General features: G+C 40.6%; 1 protein-coding gene across 1 annotated transcript in view; it reads right to left on the reverse strand.

Annotated features, from left to right (window-relative positions):
• otogl (otogelin-like) overlaps positions 1-23,224 on the reverse strand; it is a 171,535-nt gene that overhangs the window by 43,002 nt on the left and 105,309 nt on the right. The window contains exons 34-40 of the mRNA XM_072269291.1: positions 16,905-17,022; positions 10,308-10,387; positions 8,785-9,572; positions 4,503-4,596; positions 2,506-2,648; positions 1,018-1,041; positions 809-898 (exon numbers count right to left, since the gene is read on the reverse strand). Coding sequence (XP_072125392.1) covers positions 809-898; positions 1,018-1,041; positions 2,506-2,648; positions 4,503-4,596; positions 8,785-9,572; positions 10,308-10,387; positions 16,905-17,022 — 1,337 coding nt within the window. The remainder of the gene's footprint in view (positions 1-808; positions 899-1,017; positions 1,042-2,505; positions 2,649-4,502; positions 4,597-8,784; positions 9,573-10,307; positions 10,388-16,904; positions 17,023-23,224) is intronic.

Genomic DNA, 23,224 nt, shown 5'->3' on the forward strand with positions numbered 1-23,224 from the left:
GCGTGCAGTATGGTTCTCCAGCCTTTACCCAACCAATATTTTGTTAATATTCAACATTATTTTCATCAGCCTTCTTCCTTCTCAACCTATTTCTTAACAAATTTCAATGCCCCTACACTAGAAAACAGAACTGCCCAATGAATCCATTCAGGACTGGGAATAGTTCCTTGCACCAAATAGATCTGGAAGGCCAATATTTTGCCAGCTTTTGAGGCAAAAGGAAAATACTAATGCTTCTTGAGTGTAGTTCTGTTTTGTCAAGGGTATCATATTTTATGATTGATTAACTCATGAACCATTTTCCCCAAAGCTGGGAGAGTGAATTTTGTGAAATAAGTAAAAACAAAATCATGAAATGATCAGACATCACAAGAATGGTAAAGAAAAGGTAATTTATTATTTAGCAACACACATAAAAATTGCTGGTGAACGCAGCAGGCCAGGCAGCATGTATAGGAAGAGACTGTACCTCTTCCTATAGATGCTGCCTAGCCTGCTGCATTCACCAGCAACCTTAATGTGTGTTGCTTGAAATTCCAGCATCTGCAGATTTCCTCATGTTTGCGCAGTTTATTTTTCATATGGGTTATCGTTTCTGGGACGCCATTAAGAAGGCAACTTATGCGAGCAGCTCAGATGGAAATTGCAACAAATTTCACAACATATGCCAATGACATTAAACCTAATTCTGATTCATTGTTATCTAGATAATATGTTTGTTTTGCATCTGTAACTTATTAGTAATATCAGTAAATTAATGAAATTAACACAAAAGTCATGAGCAAAAATGTTGTTGTTTCACACTCACCAGTCTGTCAAGTCTATCGATGAGAACTCTGTGTTTACGTGAGGTTATGTTCAGCTTTTTAAAGCATAATCCAGAGTTTCCTCCTGGCACCTTAGTGGCAAAAACAATGAGACTGGGTGAACAAAATTACAAAAATAAATATCCTATGTTGCTAACAACATGAAGTGAGCCATATCCAAATTTAGTTAAAAAAATTCTCATTTACTTACAGGACGCCTTATAGAATTTGCACTCTGTAAATAATAAAAATATATTTCAGAAACATTTCAATATTTCAAGAATCAGTGAATAGCTTTCATTGTTATATATATTAAAACAGTCTTAATAATTAAATACAAACAAGAATATATAAATTATAAAGAGAAGTAGGTTATATGACATCATAAGTCTGCTCTAACATTGAAAAGGATCACGGCTGAACCAATCTATCGCTCAGCTCTACTTTCTTGCCAGCCTTCCATAATCGTTAAGTGTCCCTGACCAATATGTTAACATATTTCTCCTTCCACGGATGCTGCTTGAACTGTTGAATTCTAGTATTTTCTGCTTTGTTAACCTATGACTCCCCTATTGATCAGAACTCTCTCCGTGTTATTGCATGTACTGAATGATTCAGCCTCCACAGTTCTCTGAAATGCAAAATAATTCATAACATTTAGGGTGAAAAAATTCTTCCTCCTCATCATTTCAATGAATGATTCTTTATTTTGTAAAAAAGGGCTTATCATTCTAGATTCCTCCATGAGGAAAAACATCTTTTCAGTATCTACTAAATGATCAAGTGGCTAGATAAAAAAAGTATCTCTCTTTGTTCTGAACTCCAGTGAATATAGGTCTTTCTAAATTCTAATGAACAAAGGTCCAACCTGGTCAACTTTTCTTCATACAACAATGCCTTTATCCCGGGAAACAATCCAGTGAACTTCTTATGATCTTACAATGCAAGAATAGCATCTTAGATTCTACAGTTCTGTTTAGAATCTTAAATCAAGTGATCAGCTTTGGTCATACCAACCAGTTGTAACAAGATTTCCCTGAGGGTTTTTGCAATCCATCTCCAATCAAAATTGGCCAGTTTTCCATTGGACTCCTTCATAATTTGTTGTGTCTGCAAACATTCTGTATTCCAATACAGGATTCCTTGTGTACAGCAATATTCTGTAGACTCTTTCCATTTAAACAATATTCTGTTCTATTTCTTGGTGATACCCTCACATTTCCTCCCTGTCTACTCCAAATGCCAAATCCTTGCCCATTCACTTAACAGCTACGATAATAATAATGTCGGTCGCATCTGGAATTTTTGCGGGTAGCGGACGACTTCCTCCCACGCCGTTCTGACGTAGTTGGAATTTGCGTACAAAACAAGTCACAGCAGTGGTTTGCCATTGCCTTCTGCCAGGTGAGTTTTTTTCCAAAGAGATCACCAGCTCTTGAACCCCGCGCGGATGGAAAGCGTGCCGGGGGGAGCCGGCTGGGTTTGAACTTCGGAACCTCTGCCCCGCAGTCCAGCGCTGATGCCACTATGCCACCAACCTTAATAACACAGATGCACTTAATAACACTGATGATTATTAACATACAATTTTAGGAACTCTGATGACGGTTGCTAATTTAAATTAATGCACAGTTTTTTAATGTAAGTTCTAAATTTCTTTACCGCGTTAGATTCTAGTTTTAGAAAAGTCATCAGTTACCTCACGGGTTGGACACTGTTCAACATGGGCAACAATAGTTTCTTGTGGTAACAGAGTCAGTACGTAGGCTGCAGCATCATAAACTCCAACATCATTGCCATCGAATGTAATGATGTGTAGGTCAGAGAATACTGAGCAGCGACCTGGCAAGGTAATTTTTAATAAAGTAATTATTTTAAATTTTTTAAAGTTATGAAATAAACAGCACTGTGCAAAAGTCTTGGGCACATATACCATATATAGCTAGGGTGCCTACAACTATTGCACAGTACTGTAGTAATTTTATGTATTGCACTGTACTGCTGCCACAAAACAAAAACAACTTTCATGACACATCTGAGTGAAGATAAACCTGGGTCCCTATTGTGGACTGAGAGTGGGAAGGGAAGCAGGGAGAGAAGAATCATGGTTGGGAAAAAGGAAAGGGAGAGGGGAGGGAGCAGGAAGCACCAGAGAGACATTCTCTTATGAACAATAAACCAGTTGTTTGGAAGCAAGTGGCCTTGCCTGGTGTCTCACGGCTGGGTGTGTCTGCACGCATGACACCCTCCACCCCACCCCCAGTATTCTTTCTCTACCACCTGTCCCACACCTCTCCCATGAACATCCACCGTTACCACTCACAACATTTTTGCTCTCGCCAGATTTACAATCTCCCTCTTCATGTTAACAAATACATTACTGTGCAAACGTCTTAGGTACCCTAAGGCTTCTACTATGTACATATATGTACAAGACTATATATACTGTATGTGACTAGGACTTTTGCACAGAACTGTAGGATGTAATATTGTATTTGCATGGGACGATTGTAAACATAATTGGAGACCTGTGGTTCACAGTTTCCAGGCAAGGAAAGGGATAAATAGGATAAGAAGATTTATTACATTAGGTCTCTTTTTACACTGTTTTCATGTGGCTTGCCAAACTGACATAGTATGGAGGCCCACATCACCCCACCCACAGGAGTTAGCACTACTGCCTCAGCTCCAGTGACCAGGGTCCAATCATAACTTTGCTGAGTTGAGTTTGTGTCATCTGCTGGGTTTCTGCTGGCTGATCCCACATCCCAGTTGAGATGCTGGTAGATTAACTGGTGAGGTGCATGACTACTTAGTGTAAGTGAGTGGTAAAAGAATCAAAAATGAGTTGACGGAAGTGTGAGAGAGAAGTAGTTGGTGGTGAAAAGGGAAATGAGGAAAGTGGAGTGGCCTTGCTCTGGTGAGAGACGGTGTGGATTCGATGGGCTAGGTATACTCATTCTGTATTGTAATACGCAAGGAAGGTAGAAAGGCAGTGATGCAGGTAGAGTTCTGGCTTCAGTCAAAAATGTTGTTAAATGTCTGAAATTCAGGCATTAAAATATTATTAAAATCAAAAATAAATTAAAATTACTCTTCTTTATAAAGGCAAGAGTTAACATAAAAACTCTAAATGATTCAATATATTAAACCAATGTTAAAATATCATAAGTAAAAACAACAGTTTCTCCAATGAAAAACAATGTACTCTTGGATCCCTGGTGTAGGGTATGAAAGGGAATTCCATAATGCAGTGCTGGGAATCTCAGCAAGACTGGACTCCACGGACTGTGCAGTGGCAAAACCAACCGACAGCTCTGGGGCTCAAAGAGTCCTACACCTGTACATTTAGAATCGATGACACTACACTCAAATAAACTGAATTAAAACTGGAATAGATAATCAAACCAACTCACAAGAACAGTAAGAAGTAATGTCCTAATGATCTGATGGGAGGTCATTTATCTGAAACATCATCTTCATTTCTCTCTCTCTCTGCAGATGCTACTCCAGCATTTTCTTTGTTTTATTTCAGGTTTCCAGCATCTGTAGACTTTTAGCTTTCCAATTTCAGAAACAAATATACTTGTTTTATATTTGTGCTTCTCCCCCTTTTGCACCCTGATGTGAGTGATAAGGTTTTCTGTAAAAATATTGCCTAATATGGTGCAGAACAAATCCAAAGCCAGTACTCACATGGACACTCCCATTGTGGGCAGCACCTATCACTGTTGACTTGGACAGGCATTCCCAAAAAACCACAGCTTGGCTGTGTCACATTAAAAGGACACTGGAAAAAATAATACAGAATTGTAAAGAAGGTCAGAAGATAAATATAGTGCATTCACTAAGAAGCTTTGGGTAATACTTGGTAAGAAGGCCTCTGGATTGTGACAAATCTGTTACAGTGCTCTGTTTCAAATACAGATCAGTATTTGACAAATAATTATGGCACTTTGGCACAAATTGTGGAAATTATTGTGAACATTATAAGATCTATGTCCATTTAATTAAGAGTATCAGTTAAGAGCATCTATTGCTGAAGTGCTTATTTCATCAAACAAAAACCCACAGAAACAAACCAAATCACTTTAGAAAGAAGAGCATAAAGTCACAACTCCAGGTCCAATAAATTCTAATGTGATCTTCAACTACTTCATGCACTACATTATAGAATTGTACTGAAGACCAAGTCTGTGCATCCATTGCCGCATACTGTATGATGATAATGTGACATACTCCTGCATACACACAAGTACTAATACAACCACCTACCATCCACACACTCCTCCATCTGAAAACAAACCTGCATGAAAAGAGACTTCACAATTTAAAGCACTGATTCTGACGTTAGAGCAGGTGGATACAGAAGCAAAGCTGTGCTCGAGATTATTGTGTAGCTCGAAGGTAACCTCACAAACATGACCCAGGAATTACAATCGTAGCATCTATATGGCACCAGCCATGGTATGTATTAGAAAATTACTCAATCACGATTAAGACTATTTCCTGATTTATTATTTCTCTATGTTAAACAATTTCTATTCATAGTCTTGGAATAGACATAGAAAATGGTGAATTAGGTTGAATCTAGAAATGTAAGATCAGGCCTGCCAACACAGTTCAAAAAATTACAATAATTAAAATAAGCCAAGATTGTGGAGAACATTATTAACCTCAGCTTAAATCATACATCTATATTCATGCCAGTCCATAGGAAGTTGGCTAAAAACCAAGGTTGGAATTTTCAGTGGATCATCCCAGAATAAAATCTGTGTTACCTGTTGTTAAACTACCCAATACTCAGGTCAAATGATTAAAGGCAAATGAAACTCAGATGCTTTCTCTATTAGGCAGCTGATTCTTCTTAATTGAAAACTAATTCTATAAAAGTCTTTAAATGGAAGTAGCCCAAAGACAAACTGAGTCCACCACAAGCTTGTAGATTGTAGAAATAGAGAGGCCAAGAATAAATAAAGAGAGTATAATAAGTGGCATTGGAGAGTGGAGAAACATGAAAATGAAGAAGCTTTCACATGAGTCGGAGGTTGAGGGGAGGATCTTATTAAAACGTATAAAATTCTAAAGGGATTGGACAGGCTAGGTGCAGGAAGATTGTTCCTGATGTTGGGGAAGTCCAGAACGAGGGGTCACAGTTTAAGGCTAAAGGGAAGCCTTTTAGGACCGAGATGATGAAAAACTTCTTCACACAGAGAATGGTGAATCTGTGGAATTCTCTGCCACAGGAAACAGTGGAGGCCAGTTCATTGGCTATATTTAAGAGGGGGTTAGATATGGCCCTTGTGGCTAAAGGGATCAGGGGGTATGGAGAGAAAGCAGGTACAGGAATATGAGTTGGATGATCAGCCATGATCATACTGAATGGCGGTGCGGGCTCGAAGGGCCGAATGGCCTACTCCTGCACCTATTTTCTATGTTTCTATGTTTCTATGAGTCAACAACATCACAAAAGCTTTGCATTTTAGTTTGCACTAAGGTGTACAATGGAATTATTGACTAAAGATTTGGTAGGTGATTAGGTAGACATGTTCTGCAGAGCCTGCAGAGACATGATGCTGAATAATCACCAATGTTGTAAGAAAAGCATGAAAAAATATGAAATATGATGCATTGAAAAGATAGCCTACTTTCAAATCAACTACTTTTTCTAATATCATTCAGGTTTGGAGATGGTCCTTCTGTTACTTTAGGTTATTAATTGATACCCTATGCATTCTCCACTAGATGAGGTAGAGTAGGTTTTATGATGAACTTAATGATATATTTTGAGCCAAATCCTAAGAAAATGAATAAGGACTTTATGCCTTCTTGAGGAACTGTATGGTTAGGGGTAATACACGGCAATTTTTTTTAATTAGTCAAATTAATTATGAATGTTACTTACTTTAATCAGTACATCTACATTTTGAAAAGAAAAGTGACTTTCAGTCTTCCCACTAAAGGCCTTAGACATTTGGTTACCAGCCAAGATAACTCTGCAAAGTCCTCCTCATTGACATTTGGGGATGGGCCAAAACTAGAATGGCTCTTCCATTGACTAATTATACAAATTCCTGCTGGCAGAATCATACCTATCAGCAACAACCTACATTACTCCCTCACCTTTCTGGGCACGTCCCCCTCCACTGACAGCACAATCCACTGGTGGGAGCAACATAGTCGTAAGGGGAACCAGGAAGTCTACCTTGTCAACTCTCCATCTTGTGAAAGACTTGGGACATCAGGTCAAAGTGGGATAAAGGAATCTGTCTACTAGTTTCTTCCATTGATATGTTAGCGCTTCGTCATGTTGACCACTACTTCAAGCCTGATCCTAAAGCTGTGGGGTCACTTAATATAGTCCACTTGAAGAGGTCAATGACCATCACTAAGTAAACCACAGCAGTGGCCAAGATGACTGGGACCTGAAGGACATAGCTGTCAGATAGGGATTGGGATTGCTGGTTAAAATTCTGGAGCACCCTACCTTACCAGAATACTTACCCCACAGAGACTGTAGCTAGTGAAGGAGGTCTCACCACCATCTTATCATCGGAATGGCGATCTTGTGGGTGGTATCCACAGTTCATTAATTAACAATGTAAATTTGCCTGCATAGGTATATGAATAAGCATATGATTTGCACCTATCCAAGCTACTCTGCCAGAAGTTCTCAACCTGGGGTCCAGGGACCCCTTGCTTAATGGTATTGTCCATAGCATAAAAATGGTTGTGAACACCTGCTTCTACACACTGGTTGGGCATCTATTTTCAGGAAGTATAAAACTGGCAGGAAAATACCTGTATCCTCCTGTTCAGAAACATCAGTGATGTTGAATGATAGTAACTTGGCCTGCTCTTAATTGACAAACTAAAAGCTTAGTACTAGATAACTGATTGGGAGGAGTAATTATCAGTAGAATAGGGATAACGAGAACAATATCAAGTATTGAGGTTTGAAGATCTATGAATCTATCCTTGAATGTGACGGTGCAGGCAGGTAACATGGTGAAGAAGGCATACGGGATATCGGTCTTCATTAGTCAGGGTGTTGGATACAAGAGCAGGGACAGCATGCTCCAACTTCATGAAACATTGGCAAGATTTCAGCTGGAGTACTGTGACTTTCTGGTCACTGCACTATAGAAAAAATATCCTGGAGAGGGTACAGAGGAGATTGAGAGGGTAGACTGCAGGAAACTTTGCTCCAAATCAGAGGTAGATTTTAGTAAAAGGATTTAGAGTAATGGGGACAAGATCTAAAGGTAATTTTTCACACAGAGTGAAATGGAATGTATTGCCTGAGAGAATGATAGAAAAAGCGTGGCTGACAGTATTTAAGAAGAAGTGGCTAGATGAGCATTTGAATGGCCTAGACATAGAAAGTGATGGGCCTTGTACTGGAAGCCGAGACTAATTACAGATGGTTCCCTCTAGTGGGTGAGGAGGTGATGGACTGAACGGCCAGTTTCCATGTGGTAGGATTCTATGACTCCATGATGGACAAAGAAATAACTATTGTTCTTCTGAAAGCAGCATATCAAACAGTAAAACATACTAATACAGGTCCTCCACAAGTTATGAACCCCTGTCTTGGGTAGAGCCTATACATACTGGACAAACAAGCATTTGGAAGACTGGCTTGATGGATATGTTGGATGCTGCAAGGCTGCAGAATCTTCTGCCATGCCAGAACTCATCTAGTGGTAATATCATAAGGTCTGAGTTAATTTTCCTGGTTTAGCTACTCCCTACCCTTGGTTTGCCAGGCAGATGTTCCACTGTGCAAACTCTTTGGGTTTTGAATACTTCCTAGGAACAGAATCCTGAAGTAACCTGGGGAGAACCTATATGAGTCAATATAAAAAATTCCGAGTTTATTCAAATTCCCAACAAGCACTTAAAGAATTCTAGCACTTCTTTAGGTTTTTATTTTATAGATTTCGTTCAAGGAAAAGAAAGCTTAATGTGCCCCTACTATGCAAGATGATGGAGTCACTGATGGTGGTGCAGTTTGAGAATAAGAGGGTATTGTTGAGATACCAAAGGTAATTGCAGCATCTGGCTGAGACGGAGCTGCAGAAATAGGTGTTGTTGGAGTAGGTGGAGAAGTCAGTGATGCAGTGGACAGGTCCAAGGTGACTGTCTCCAGGACACTCAGAGAGGAAGCTGAAATTGGAGAAATCGGTGAGGTTTCATGGACGACAGGGATTTCTGGAGTGAGGGTAGTTTCCTTGCTTGTGGTAACTGGTGCAGCAGGCTGGCTGGTAATCGCCTCTGTTGTGATTTCAGCCTTCTCCACTTCTGTCTGTCTGCTCAATGGTGTACTTTCACTGGGTGTGCTATACTGAGTCTTTATCACTTCTGGTTGAACAGTAGCTTCTGCAACACGTGTTGAGGAAATTACCACTTCAGACCAGTTGCTAGTTGGAAAAGCAGTACTTATGGAAGTCAGCACCTTTTCAGTAGGTGAAATGGAGGTTTGACGTGGACCTGAAACCGCTGTTGTCCCATTACCCCCAACAGATGGAGAACTTAAGGTTGGAAGTTCCGTGGATGAAAAAGATGTTGCGTAAGCCGATGTAGAAATAGTTACCACGGGTTTTGAGGGAACTGTTGAACGAGACGTTGATGGGCCAGTAATGGAAGTTGTTAACTGTCTTACTGTTGGAGTCATTGGTGTGGTAGATGATCTGGACACTGCCTCAGTTCTTGTAGATGTTGTTGGTGTTAGGTAAGGTAAATCTGTTGCAGTTACATTGATACCTGTTAGAAAATAAGCAATTAATATATCTTCCATTGTTACAAGGATCCAAAAACTTTATTGCTTTCTTTGAATTTGCCATTATTTCCCTGCTTCCATTGTAAGAAAAGGAATCTTACATACTTGTGCTTTTTTCAGTTATGAATTATGGATCTGGAGTAGGGTTCCCAAAGTTTTTTTTTGCCATGGACCCCAATCATTAACCGAAGGGTCCATGGACCCTAATTTGGGAACCTCTGATCTAGAGACATACCTCTTTACCATGTCTTTAGATCTCAACTATTTTAATTTGTGTAAGGCATTAATTAATTTAACTATATAAAGTATTATAAGAACTGTATTGCTTTAATTTAGTTGCATTATAGTTGATATTTCTACAATAATATGCCAACGAGCTGAATTACCAATACTTAATAAAATAAATAAAGATCTGCATTTATATAGCAACTTTCACGTTCTTTTCAGACCCCAAAGCAGTTCAAAGTCAATGAAGTACTTTGGTGCTGTGGTTGTGTAGTTGTAAAATGGGATTACGTACAGTGTTCACACAAACAGCAATACAGTGATATACAGTCATCTGTTCCAGTAATGTTGGTTGAGTGATAAGCATGAGCAAAGAAACGAAGAAATATTTTCAAAGGTAAACAAAGATCTTCATTGCAACTTTTACCTCTCACCTTAATGAATAATAACCAAAGAAATGGAATACAAGGAATTCAATAAACGGAGACACTCACAGTCCACTGGATGAACACATCTGAGTGTGACTTCATCAAACAGCATGTCCTTTGGGCAATGTGCCATACATCCCTCTACCCTGTGTGATTAAAAAATATATATAATGGTTTATTTCTTCTTCTTTGAGAATAATGACACAAGAAAATGGAAACCAGAGTAGTCCAGTCAGCCTGCCCTGCCATTCCATATGACTATGGCTGATAAGCATCAGGCTTCACACCTCTTCAGTGCCTGTCCTCTCTAACCCCCAGTTCCATGATCTTTCAAAAACAATTCCTCCACCTATTTAAACAGCTCCAATAATCTCAGCTCCACAGCCCTGAGATGAGGAGTTCCAGAGACTTGCCACATGCTACAAAAAGAAATTCCCACACATTTCAGTTTTAAATGACAAACTCCTCATACTGTCTTCATGATTCCTCATTCAAGATTTTCCGACCAGCAGAAATGCCTCAGCATTTAACTTGTCATGTCCTTTAGAATCTCATATACTTCAAAGAACCCCCTCTCATCTAGCTAAACTTTGATTAAGGAGTCCACTGTCTCTGCAGCCACTTTGTTTAAACCCCCTGGGTGCAGATAATCAGACAAGATCTTCGTACTTCCTCTGCTCTTCTCTTTAATCTCTCTGGGCCTTCTAGTGGCAGATTAGGTGATTAAACTGCTAATAAGCTGCAGTCATTTGGCAATCACTGAAGGGGAAAAGCTTCATGGACATTATTTTCTTCCATTTCCCTTCAGGGGCAGTTGGGCTGTCAACGTTTCCCTGCAATAATAACCCGAGGTTCATAACTCCCAATCATAACCCACATGTCACTGAGCCATTCTACCCAGGGTACTCCGAGAAGCCAACTAATCCACCACCTTCAGAATTAAGACTTGCTCCTCTGTAAGGTAAATAGGTGTAAGAAAATACAGTTATTAGAACATAGCATAGAACATAGAATAGTACAGCACAGTACAGGCCCTTCAGCCCACAATGTTATGCCGACCCTCAAACCCTGCCTCCCATATAAGCCCCATATACCTGTCTAATAGTCTCTTAAACTTCACTAGTGTATCTGCCTCCACCACTGACTCAGGCAGTGCATTCCACGCACCAACCACTCTCTGAGTGAAAAACCTTCCTCTGATATCCCCCTTGAACTTCCCACCCCTTACCTTAAAACCATGTCCTCTTGTATTGAGCAGTGGTGCCCTGGGGAAGAGGCGCTGGCTATCCACTCTATCTATTCCTCTTATTATCTTGTACACCTCTATCATGTCTCCTCTCATCCTCCTTCTCTCCAAAGAATAAAGCCCTAGCTTAATCTAAAATAAAAGCGAAATATAAACAAGATACTTGGCAGCATTTGAGGAGCGAGAAACAGATTACACTGACCGGAATTTTGTTTCTCTTTCCACTGATAGAGTTGCTAATTATTTCTGTCATTATCTGCAACTATTTCACATTGCAATATTTTTCCTCTAGATAAATAAACTTTTCCCTTACCATCTTAACAGGTAGTTATAACTGAGTATGTATTTAAACATTTTACATAAAATCTTAGCTACTTCTTAAGTATAAAGCTTCATCTGCTACAATATATAATATGTATGTCTATGATGTGCATGTAATGGTATGATACTTGCTGCCCGTTATGCCACTGGTGTACAGAGCAGCAATGAAGGTATTGTCTGTCTGTATAGAAAGATTCTTCATTGCTGTTTCTGTAACAATTGTTTCTTGACCAGGCAGGGTAGTTAGCCCTGAGCTGAACCCCCAAACCTGGAGGACCGGTGGGACTGCTCAACCCTTTGACCTGTCTGGTATGGGTGACATACCAAGAGCCAAAGCACAAGGTCTGACTCCAGCGAACATAGTTCTCCAGGTCATTGAGGCACACAAGCTTCCAAATCCTGTAACAAGGTTGTGGTCTTCTTGGAGATAGTGGTGTGGTACCCCTACATTACTTCTTACACATCATCTAGCAGCACTTTATGGACATAAAATCAGTCTATGTATCTAACACTTGTACATTGTGTTTTATAGCATTACTCTTACATTTATATTTATTGTGATTTTATGTTTATTGTGTTTTTGTTATGCTTCATTAAATCCAGAGTACCAATCATTTCATTCTCCTTTACACTGGTGTTCTGAAGAATGGCAATAAACAGTCTTGAAATGTTCAAAATCGCGATGCTGCAAAATGTGCCATCTGGTGGTGAGGTGACAAATTACACGTCACCTTTGATCGTCTTTCTGGGATGAGAATAGCTTGTTTCCCCTCCAGTACTGCTAGTTCTGAGGCAAGTGCGGAGTCTTACATGGGATTCATATGCTCTACTGCAAGTTGGCAAGTGATATTTAATGAGATGGATGCGTGCTTTTTTTTTTGGCATGTTGTCCACTCCTTCTGTTGTGTGCAGTTGGCCTCCAAGTACCCCCACTCTAGACTCAGAGATCTCATTAGCTTCCTGGGTTCTTCTCTACTTTGAGCTGTCATAGACTAGGGATTCCAAGGAAATGGAATGGATGTTACTCTGTCCATAATGGGGCTCGGGTAGTGTTGGATTTGGATGTCGGGTACATAGGTGGTATACACCTATATACCTGACATTCTTCCTAGGTGGTCAACAGGGAAGATGCAAACAAGGTTGAAAGATTACAGAGAAGATTTACAAGGATGTTGCCATGTCTGGAGGAGTTGAGTTATAAGGAAAGATTGAATAGGTTAGCACTTTATTTCCTGGAACATAGAGTAAAGCCCTTTGCTTTGTCTGTTTCCACTTTCCCTGCCACATTCCTGTTCACTGATTTGTAAATTGTAGTTATTTCTGGCCAACAATGTTGTGCACGTCTTTGAAGCACATAGGATGGCAGGGGTCACAGCTACCCAGTAGAATGAGTTTGCTGTTAGGTTTGATGTTTTCTTCTTTGAACAAAATTTCCCTCGCTCAGCTGAACCTGTGCTGGCACACTGGAGGCAGTGCAGCAGTTTCTCATGGATGCCTACTAAGGGCAGCTTGGTACAGGTTCTTTGCCTCTTTGATGCTGATTATGAAGGATCACTGCTGTTCATTGCCTGTGAGTTTTGTGCCAAATGGTCTTCATCTTCAAATATTATTTTCTTCAATTAACCAGAGGTTGTGCTGGTATGTGATGGTTATATTCACCATTACCTTCAAAGTCCGCCTTCGCCAAGGACTGCTTACCAATATATGCAAGTACATATTTCACTGAAAGTTGTGCCACAGGTAGACAGGATGGTGCAGAAGGTATTTGACATTCTTCCCATTCTTGATCAGGCATCGAATACAAGTGTTGGAATGTCATGTAACATTAGTAAGGTTGCATCTAGAGTATTATATGCATTTCTGGTCTTCTAGCTACAGAAAAGCTATCCTTAAGCTTGGAAAGGATGTTGAAAAGGTTTACAACTATGTTGTTGGGACAGGACACCCGGAGACTGGATATATTGGGATATTGGGACTGTTTTCCCTGGAGCTTAGGAGGCCGGTGGGGGGAGGGAGGGGGAGGGACCTTTTAGAGGATTATGAAATCATGAGCAGGGGGCATAGATAAGGTGGATGGTCACAGCCTATTTCCCAGGGTAAGGGTGTCTAAAACTACAGGGCATAGGCTTAATGTGAGAGGAAAAAGATTTAAAGGGACACAGTCAGTAGTGGGTATATGGACACTGGCTGCCAGAGGAAGTGGTAGAAGTGGGTAGAATTACAATATCTAACAGACATTTGGGCAAGCATATGGATAAGGAAGGTTTCAAGGTATATGGACCAAATGCATGCAAGTGGCACTAGCTCAAGAGGACACTTTGAAGGGTAATGGATCAGTTGGACAGAAGAGCTTGTCTCCAATCACAGACAAGAGAAAATCTGCAGATGTTGGAAATCCGAGCAACACACACAGAATGCTGGAGGAACTCAGCACGCCAGGCAGCATCTACGGGAAAAAAGTACAGTTGGCGTTTCAGGCCGAGACCAACACTTTGGCAGGACTCATCACCATGCTGTAAAACCTTATGGGTGTTCACAATTTTCTGACTCTTTACTGTCAGTGGGCAAGGTGGAGAGGGGTAGACTGTTCAACGATATCTATCTTGCAATGCATTGAAAGCAAGGCCTATTATCCCCCTTTCAACAGGTCAATGATGGCTTGGAATTCCATCTCTAAGCATGCACAAAACCAGGCATCACTGCTCAGTTCAGCTTCAAATGGAATTGCTGTGCATTTAATATCTCAGTTATACTGAGTAATCTCCTGTGTATGTGTGCATATGTATTGATTAAGCATTCTTGTTTATTTCAATAATTATGGATTATATATAAAAAACATTAATTGCATACATCATCACGTTACGACATGATACATGCACGCCTCGCTTAAAGTAAAGACGAAGTTAGACCCTCATTCTTGGACTCTCGGTCTTCCGTTGAATTAGTTTAACGTTTTGAAGTTACAAGACATAACAGGAATGACTCATCCAAAAAGCTTGTGTAAGTTTCAAAAGAGCCAACTTCACACAACTTCCAGACAGGGCACAAGTGGGCAGTTAATTAGTTATCTCCTGGGAATGAAGTGCAGGTTAAATAGCCTGCTAAAATTCTACTTCATTTTCAGATACTCTGCACTACAAAAGAAAAAAAAGAGGTTGAGGAATTCAAGTACTCATTTGAAAGTTGGAGGTGGGGAGATGGTTTTCAAGACAGTAGACAGGAGTCTGGGGACTGTTAATATTTGGAACAGATTAGCAAGGAAAGCATCATGAAATGATGGAATTATTTAAAATGTCAATGAGAATTAAAATCTCAGCAGAATTTTTTTAGAATGCGTCACAGGACCAGCACACTGATCTCAGTGATTAAATGGACTCAATGAGAGCTGGTGGAAGATAGCTTGAAAACAAAACACCATGACATGAGGGCCAGATAACATGGAATTGTAGTGAACGAGAGCAGATGTTTAGGTAGAAATGCAGGCACAAAAACAAGAAAAGAGTGACATAAAGTTGAAATGAGGGATGGAAGGGGACAGTTTAGGTGAGTGGCTTGGGAGAGAAACGGGTGCTGGCGTATCTGCTGAACTGGACACAGAAATGATGAATGTGAGAGAGGCTTGCAGGGATAGGGACAAGTCATGGCAATAAACGAAATGGTGGGTCCAGGAGGTGTTTATCAACAGGGCAAATGGTAAGTGTATGATTCAGCAAATGTCTCAGTATCCTAACAATGAGATGAGTGATGTTTATATTTTGAAGCAGTTTTATACATAAATATTATGGATAAATTACATATTTCCATCAAACTCAATATATAAGTTGCTGATGACACAACAATTGCCGGCCGTATCTCAGGTAATGATGAGTTTGAGTACAGAGAGGAAATTAAGAACCTGGTGGCATGGTGCGGAGACAATAACCTATCCCTCAACGTCAGCAAGACCAAGGAATGTGTTGTTGACTTCAGAAGGAGTAGCAGACAGCACGCCCCAATTTAAGTCGGTGGTGCGCAAGTGGAACAGGTCAAAAGCTTTAAGTTCCTCGGGGTCAATATCACAAATGACCTGACTCGGTCCAACCAAGCAGAGTCCACTGCCAAGAAGGCCCACCAGGGCCTTTACTTCCTGAGAAAATTAAAGAAATTTGGCCTGTCCCCTAAAACCCTCACTAATTTTTATAGATGCACCATAGAAAGTATTCTTCTGGGGTGCATCACAACCTGGTATGGAAGTTGTCCTGTCCAAGGCCAAAAGAAGCTGCAGAAGATCATGAACACGGCACAGCACATCACACAAACCAATCTTCCGTCCTTGGACTCACTTTAAACTGCACGCTGTCGGAGCAGTGCTGCCAGGATAATCAAGGACGCGACCCACTCAGCCAACACACTTTTCGTCCCTCTTCCCTCCGGGAGAAGGCTGAGGAGCTTGAAGACTCGTACGGGCAGATTTGGGAACAGCTTCTTTCCAACTGTGATAAGACTGCTGAACGGATCCTGACCCGGATCCGGGCCATACCCTCCAAATATCCGGACCTGCCTCTCGGTTTTTTTGTACTACCTTACTTTCCATTTTTCTATTTTCTATTTATGATTTACAATTTAAATTTTTAATATTTACTAATTTTTACTATTTTTAATATTTTAAATATTTAATATTTGTAATCCAGGGAGCAGGAAGTGCAGAATCAAATATCACTGTGATGATTGTACGTTCTAGTATCAATTGTTTGTTGACAATAAAGTATAAAGTATAAGTATATTTTTTTTTACAGCTGCATAGACCAACTATTGCTCTGAGGAGGAAATTTTTACATGACCTGAAAATTCCATCTGGGCAGCAACAAAGGCTATGTGCATGGGAACATTTCAGTTACTGCGCGGCCATGCAAGTCACAGCTTAACATGAACAGTGAATACATATAATCAGTAAGGAGGGGGGAATGGGTTAAACATTCAACCTGTTACAGAAATCTCTATTTTCACCAAGCATTCAGTCACCATTAAAATATTGTAAATGTTACATATTATATGCAATATAGCAAATGAAAAAGTAAATCCTGTGCTCTCCAAGTTGATTAAAAAAATACACTTACGGTGATAAAAACTTGCAGGCTATTGCATGAGGATCACTACATGTCTTAATGCAAGGACTGGTACATGCTTCATATCGAAATTCACACATTGTTCTGTATGGTATAACCTTGCTGCTTTCTGAAAGAAAATTTGTTGTATTAATAGTGGCCTCTTCCTGATGTTTAGCACTACCACCTCCCCGCCCCAGAAAAAAGAACAGCAAAATAACCTAATTCCTACACAAAGTAAATCAAATTATTGTGCCCTGGGAGAAAAAGTCCTCTCCTATCATGTTATTTTTACTAGATGCAAAGACATCATTACAAAGAATCACTAGGAATTCCCCAGGGAAATCTATCTAAAGCTAGCAAAGTTATTGATGGATGAGAAAAAAATTCCTCAGTACACAGTATTATCAATTCTGTGCTAAAAGAGCATCAAACTGATTTGCATGAAAAGCTGCTGTGGCTTAAATGGAAGGGAACCAGTACAAAGATATCACTCATTACATTTCTCATAATCCTGTCCGTAATGCAATCACCATCCTAAGCTCCAGAAAGATACCAAGACCCACGTCAACGGAAAATGTGGAGTCCACAAAGTGAGCTGTTCCTAAACAAGGCCTCCTGTACGTTAGAGGATTCTAGGCAATAGACATGCTATAAAGAGGACCAGTTATTACAGATCTTTAATATTGTAGCCAGCAAACCAGCTTCTGTCCAAACCCTGCATAAAGTCTTATTCTTCCCTAAAATATATCCCAAATTTCTCCATTCTAATGTAAATCCCATCATATTTATCTCATTTTGATCCTCAATACTTTTTGAGCTGGATAGTTTCAGCCAATAGAGAGTTTAATTAAAGCTAAGGCAAGCAGTCGATATATCCCAATGTAGCTTTCCAAAGATTGGCACTGTAGATACTTTAGGAATAGACTAGGAAGCCTAATGTATATTTTTAAATATGTATAAGCATGAAACATTTGTGGATTAACTGAATCTGTATTCAATACCCAGAATTAAATAATTAATTGAATCTTTTAAAACATTCAAAAATTCATCTCTCCACCATGCTAGAGTTGTAGTGCAGGAAGACAAACCTATTTAATACTTGACTACAGAGAACTCAGTATCATTTTGGAAGGCAATATGCAATTTACTTTGCCATCCTGAGCATCAATGCACTCTTAAGCAATTACACAAAATTCATAGCTTAAACCTTATTCTTGTTTTCTTTTAGTTTTAATTTTCACGTGTATGATTAAGAATAGAAAAAGAATTGTACTTCTGTATAAAAATATATTTTTTTAATTTTATGTTTGTATCCATGATTTTTTAAAAATCTTTTTGGAGTGACCACAACCTTATTATCACGTTTCGCTTGTTTGACTTGAACATATTAAGCTGTAGATTTCCACAATAGAGTTGCTCTATGCCCAGCTGCTATGCGTACTACTGCTCCTACCAGTACCTTAGCCCTCTCATTTGTCATGTAATCAACGTGCAATGGGCTATGTGGTGACTTCTAAAAGATTCAGAGGTATTAAGGATGAAAACAAATAGAAAAAAAATCACATTTAATACGTAATACGTAAAGTGCGCATGCGCCGGTCGTGCACGTAGCCTGTTACAGCTGCTCCGTTTAGTTTCTTACTTTTTAAACTTTTAAACTTTTTAACTTAGGTTATTTGTTGTATTTTTTTCTCACGGTAACACGTTGAAGCTGCACCCTCTCTAACATGCTGGTGGAGAGAGTTTTATTTGTTTTTTTAGCGCTGGAAATAGTTACATTCTAACCAATTTCCCCCTGGATCAGTAAAGTATGACTATGACTAATGGATGATCTAACCTGGACCCACAACAGCTCCTCACTAATCAAGAAGGCACAGCAGCATCTACACTTGCTGAGGTGATTGAGGTGTGCAAGTCTCCCTGTCCCCTTTCTAACAGCTGTCTATAGAAGCACCATCTAGAGTGTCCTGTCAGGCAGCACCATTGTATGGTAGGGAAGCTGCAAGGCACTGGGTCACAAAACCCTGCAGTAGACAGTAAAATCTGCCAGGGGCATCACGGGGATCTTCCTCCCCTTTACTTGTGACATTTGTCCAGAGCAATGCAGACAAAGGCCAAGGCATTGTTAAGGACTCCAATTACCCATCCCACAATCTCTTTGACCCACTACTGTCAGGAAGGAGCTACAGGAGCATCAGGACTAGGACTGTCAGACTGGGTAACAGCTTCTTCCCTCAGGCTGTGAGACTAATGAATACCCTGCCACCACCGCGGTCTCGTCACTAGGACTGCGAGCTGTTTACTGTTTACCTGTGATGCACTTTGATTACAGTGGATTCCGATTAATTGGGACACATCAGGACCAGTACATTTTAGTCAAATTAAGCTGCTGTCCCAATTAGCCAAAGTTTCACGGAAATAGTCAAGATGGTGCCAGCAAACAATTCCTCAGATGACATCTTTCAGATAGCAAATCTTTCCAATTATTTCACTTTTTCTATGCCCCCTAATTGGTCTTTTTGTCTTGCTTGTGTTACAGAAACTTCTAGATTCTTTGACGTACAGTTTAGAACTCCGTTGAAGGATCCAGCACTACGCCGTGTCGGGAGAGCTACCTCATGAAGATTAGAGACGGGGAGCCAAGAAGGACCGAGAACACAAGCTGACTCATAGAGAAGACCAGAGACGAGGCGCGGGGTCATGAACAACTTCACCTTGAAGCGGTGAGGAAGATTGAAGCATCGAGGTGAATACGGTGGGGGTCAGCATAGGCCCCTAACAGAGATGGTCAGCGGCCATATCGGTGTGTTCGGCCCTGGGTCGGCAGCATTTGGACCTCAGCAGTCACTCTTTTTGTAAGGACCAAGTTCCTGCGGCTGCTCTCGTCGTATGCAGACAAAAAGATGTTTCTGATATTTTGAGATTTACTGCATGTGATGTATTGGTTTCCTTCAGTTTTTTTGATGTTTTCTCTCTTGTGTCTGATTGGCGGGTGGATGATCTGTTAATGTTTTTGTGTGTAAGAGGGGTTTGGGGTTTAGTGTTACTGTCTCTGTTCTGCGAGTGAGGGGGTCAGGGATTGTTATTGTCACTGTTCTTCTCCGTGAGTGGGGAGGTCAGGGACTGTTATTGTCACTTTTTTTTTGCTGTAGGGAGGGGGGATTTTGGAGTCTGTGAGTTTTGTTTCTTTTCTTTTTTATGCTGGGGGGGGGGAAGTTGATGTCTTTTCTTTCATCAAAAACCATGGTCTTTCGGTACCTATCTGGAGTAGACAAATATCGGTAGTATTGTACATGCATACTTTGATAATAAAACGAATCCCTTGAACCCTTTGGAAGGTATAAAAAAGACAAACTACCATTTACCCAAGTAGCAAACTATGTATTTAAATAAAAAGCAGAACAAACTCGAACACTGCCAGTGTTACTACAGTTCTATAGAACGGTGTATTAGTTCCTAATTGTTATCGATGCAAGAATTCATCCAGTGTACACTGCTATACACGTAGGGTGGGAGGAGAAACACCTCTGGTGAAGGGGCTTGTCGTGTTTGTCCTGGGACTGCTCACTCACCTTTGGGTACCAGTGGACACTTAGCTCCCACCTTGGCTGTGAGTATCTGTTTGCATGTGACAGCAGCTACGCCCTGGTACACCACTTTGGCAGGTGGACTACCAGGTGATGGTACCAGAGGGCCTCATACCCCAGTGAAATAGGGACCTCCCTGTCCTGGCATCTGAAGTTAGCTCCAGAGGACTAGGATGAGATTCACAGTGAGATCCAATGGCTAAGAAAGTGATCCTGCAATGCTTCGTGGAGAGTGAAGGGCATGAGAAAGCACAGAAGTGTTATCAGTATCCACTACAACCAAGGAAAATCCCAGTTTGTAATGAGACCCAGACTTCAGAGGTCAAAAGAATGGAACTGTCCCATTGCAATGTCTTTTCCACTTTACAAGCTCTCCCATTCAGTTTTCACTGCCATCATCATTAGGAAGGATAACAAACACACCCTACTGTGTTCTTTTGATTGACTGTAAATTAACAAAATTAGCATAGACACTGAGTAGCAAAATGGTCAGTCTTCCTGCAATGCTTTCAACTATTACAAATTCCAAATTTTCATTTTCATTGTAACATTCAAGATAACTGTCGATACCTTCAAATTCTTTGTAGTTTCCAACTTGAAGTGGTGAAATAATTTCATTTTCACTCCTGGGTGTTACTGACATCTTCAAGCCTAAATGCTTGAAACTGCAGTGAGCAAAACAACTCTAAGTTGTCTGACTGCTTATTTCTTGCCCACAATCAGTAACAAAAATCACCGCTTTTTGAACACAAACACATGCAATTAATGCTATTCAAAAACTGTTCACTCTAAGCACAATGTGGTGTCCAACAGCCACACAAACTCACGCAACTGGCACTAGCTAGAAACAGTTTGCCAATAGTCTTCTATCCCAATTAAATGGCATGGTGTCCCAAATAAATGAAGGGAATCCCAGATGTTTTCTCAATTAGTATTTTGTTCCTTAAGAGTTGTCCCAAATAAGCGGCTGTCCCTGTTAACCAATAGACCAGTGGTCCCCAACCACCATGCCGCAGACCGGTCCTGAGCTGCAAAGCATGTGCTACCAGGCCATGAGGAAACTATATGATTTGGCGATATGAAACGATATGAGTCAGATGCACCTTTCCTCATTCCCTGTCACGCACTGTTGAACTTGAACATAGGGTTGCCAACTGTCCCGTATTTGCCGGGACATCCCGTATATTAGGCTAAATTGGCTTGTCCCATACGGGACCACCCTTGTCCCGTATTTCCCCCACTAAGGGAGAGCGTTCCTATGAAACCATTCGTAAGCCGAAATGGCGTAAAGCGAAGAAGCAATTAGAGACCATAGAAAATTCAGCACAGAAACAGGCCTTTTGGCCCTTCTTGGCTGTGCCAAACCATTTTCTGCCTAGTCCCACTGACCTGCACACGGACCATACCCCTCCATATACCTCCCATCCATGTATCTGTCCAATTTATTCTTAAATGTTAAAAAAGAACCTGCATTTACCACCTCATCTGGCAGCTCATTCCATACTCCCACCACTCTCTGTGTGAAGAAGCCCCCCCTAATGATCCCTTTAAACTTTTCCCCCCTCACCCTAAACCCATGTCCTCTGGTTTTTTTCTCCCCTTGCCTCAGTGGAAAAAGCCTGCTTGCATTCACTCTATCTATACCCATCATAATTTTATATACCTCTATCAAATCTCGCCTCATTCTTCTACACTCCAGGGAATAAAGTCCCAACCTATTCAACCTTTCTCTGTAACTGAGCTTCTCAAGTCCCGGCAACATCCTTGTAAACCTTCTCTGCACTCTTTCAACCTTATTTATATCCTTCCTGTAATTTGGTGACCAAAACTGAACACAATACTCCAGATTCGGCCTCACCAATGCCTTATACAACCTCATCATAACATTCCAGCTCTTATACTTTGATTAATACTTTGATTAATAAAGGCCAATGTACCAAAAGCTCTCTTTACGACCCTATCTACCTGTGACGACACTTTTAGGGAATTTTGTATCTGTATTCCCAGATCCCTCTGTTCCACTGCACTCCTCAGTGCCTTACCATTAACCCTGTATGTTCTACCTTGGTTTGTCCTTCCAACGTGCAACACCTCACACTTGTCAGTATTAAACTCCATCTGCCATTTTTGGCCCATTTTTCCAGATGGTCCAAGTCCCTCTGCAGGCTCTGAAAACATTCCTCACTGTCTACTACACCTCCGATCTTTGTATCATCAGCAAACTTGCTGATCCAATTTACCATATTATCATCCAGATCATTGATATAGATGACAAATAACAATGGACCCAGCACTGATCCCTGTGGCACACCACTAGTCACAGGCCTCCACTCAGAGAAGCAATTCTCTACCAGCGCTCTCTGGCTTCTTCCAGTGAGCCAATGTCTAATCCAATTTACCACCTAGCCATGTATACCTAGCGACTGAATTTTCCTAACTAACCTCCCATGCGGGACCTTGTCAAAGGCCTTACTGAAGTCCATGTAGACAATATCCACTGCCTTCCCTTTATCCACTTTCCTGGTAACCTCCTCGAAAAACTCCAATAGATTGGTCAAACATGACCTACCACGCACAAAGCCATGTTGACTCTCCCTAATAAGTCCCAGTCTATCCAAATGCTTGTAGGTTCTGTCTCTTAGTACTCCCTCCAATAACTTACCTACTACCGACGTTAAACTTACTGGCCTATAATTTCCTGGATTACTTTTCGATCCTTTTTTAAACAACGGAACAACGTGA

Source organism: Mobula birostris, chromosome 9 (genome assembly GCF_030028105.1).
Source record: "Mobula birostris isolate sMobBir1 chromosome 9, sMobBir1.hap1, whole genome shotgun sequence".
Taxonomy (NCBI): domain Eukaryota; kingdom Metazoa; phylum Chordata; class Chondrichthyes; order Myliobatiformes; family Myliobatidae; genus Mobula; species Mobula birostris.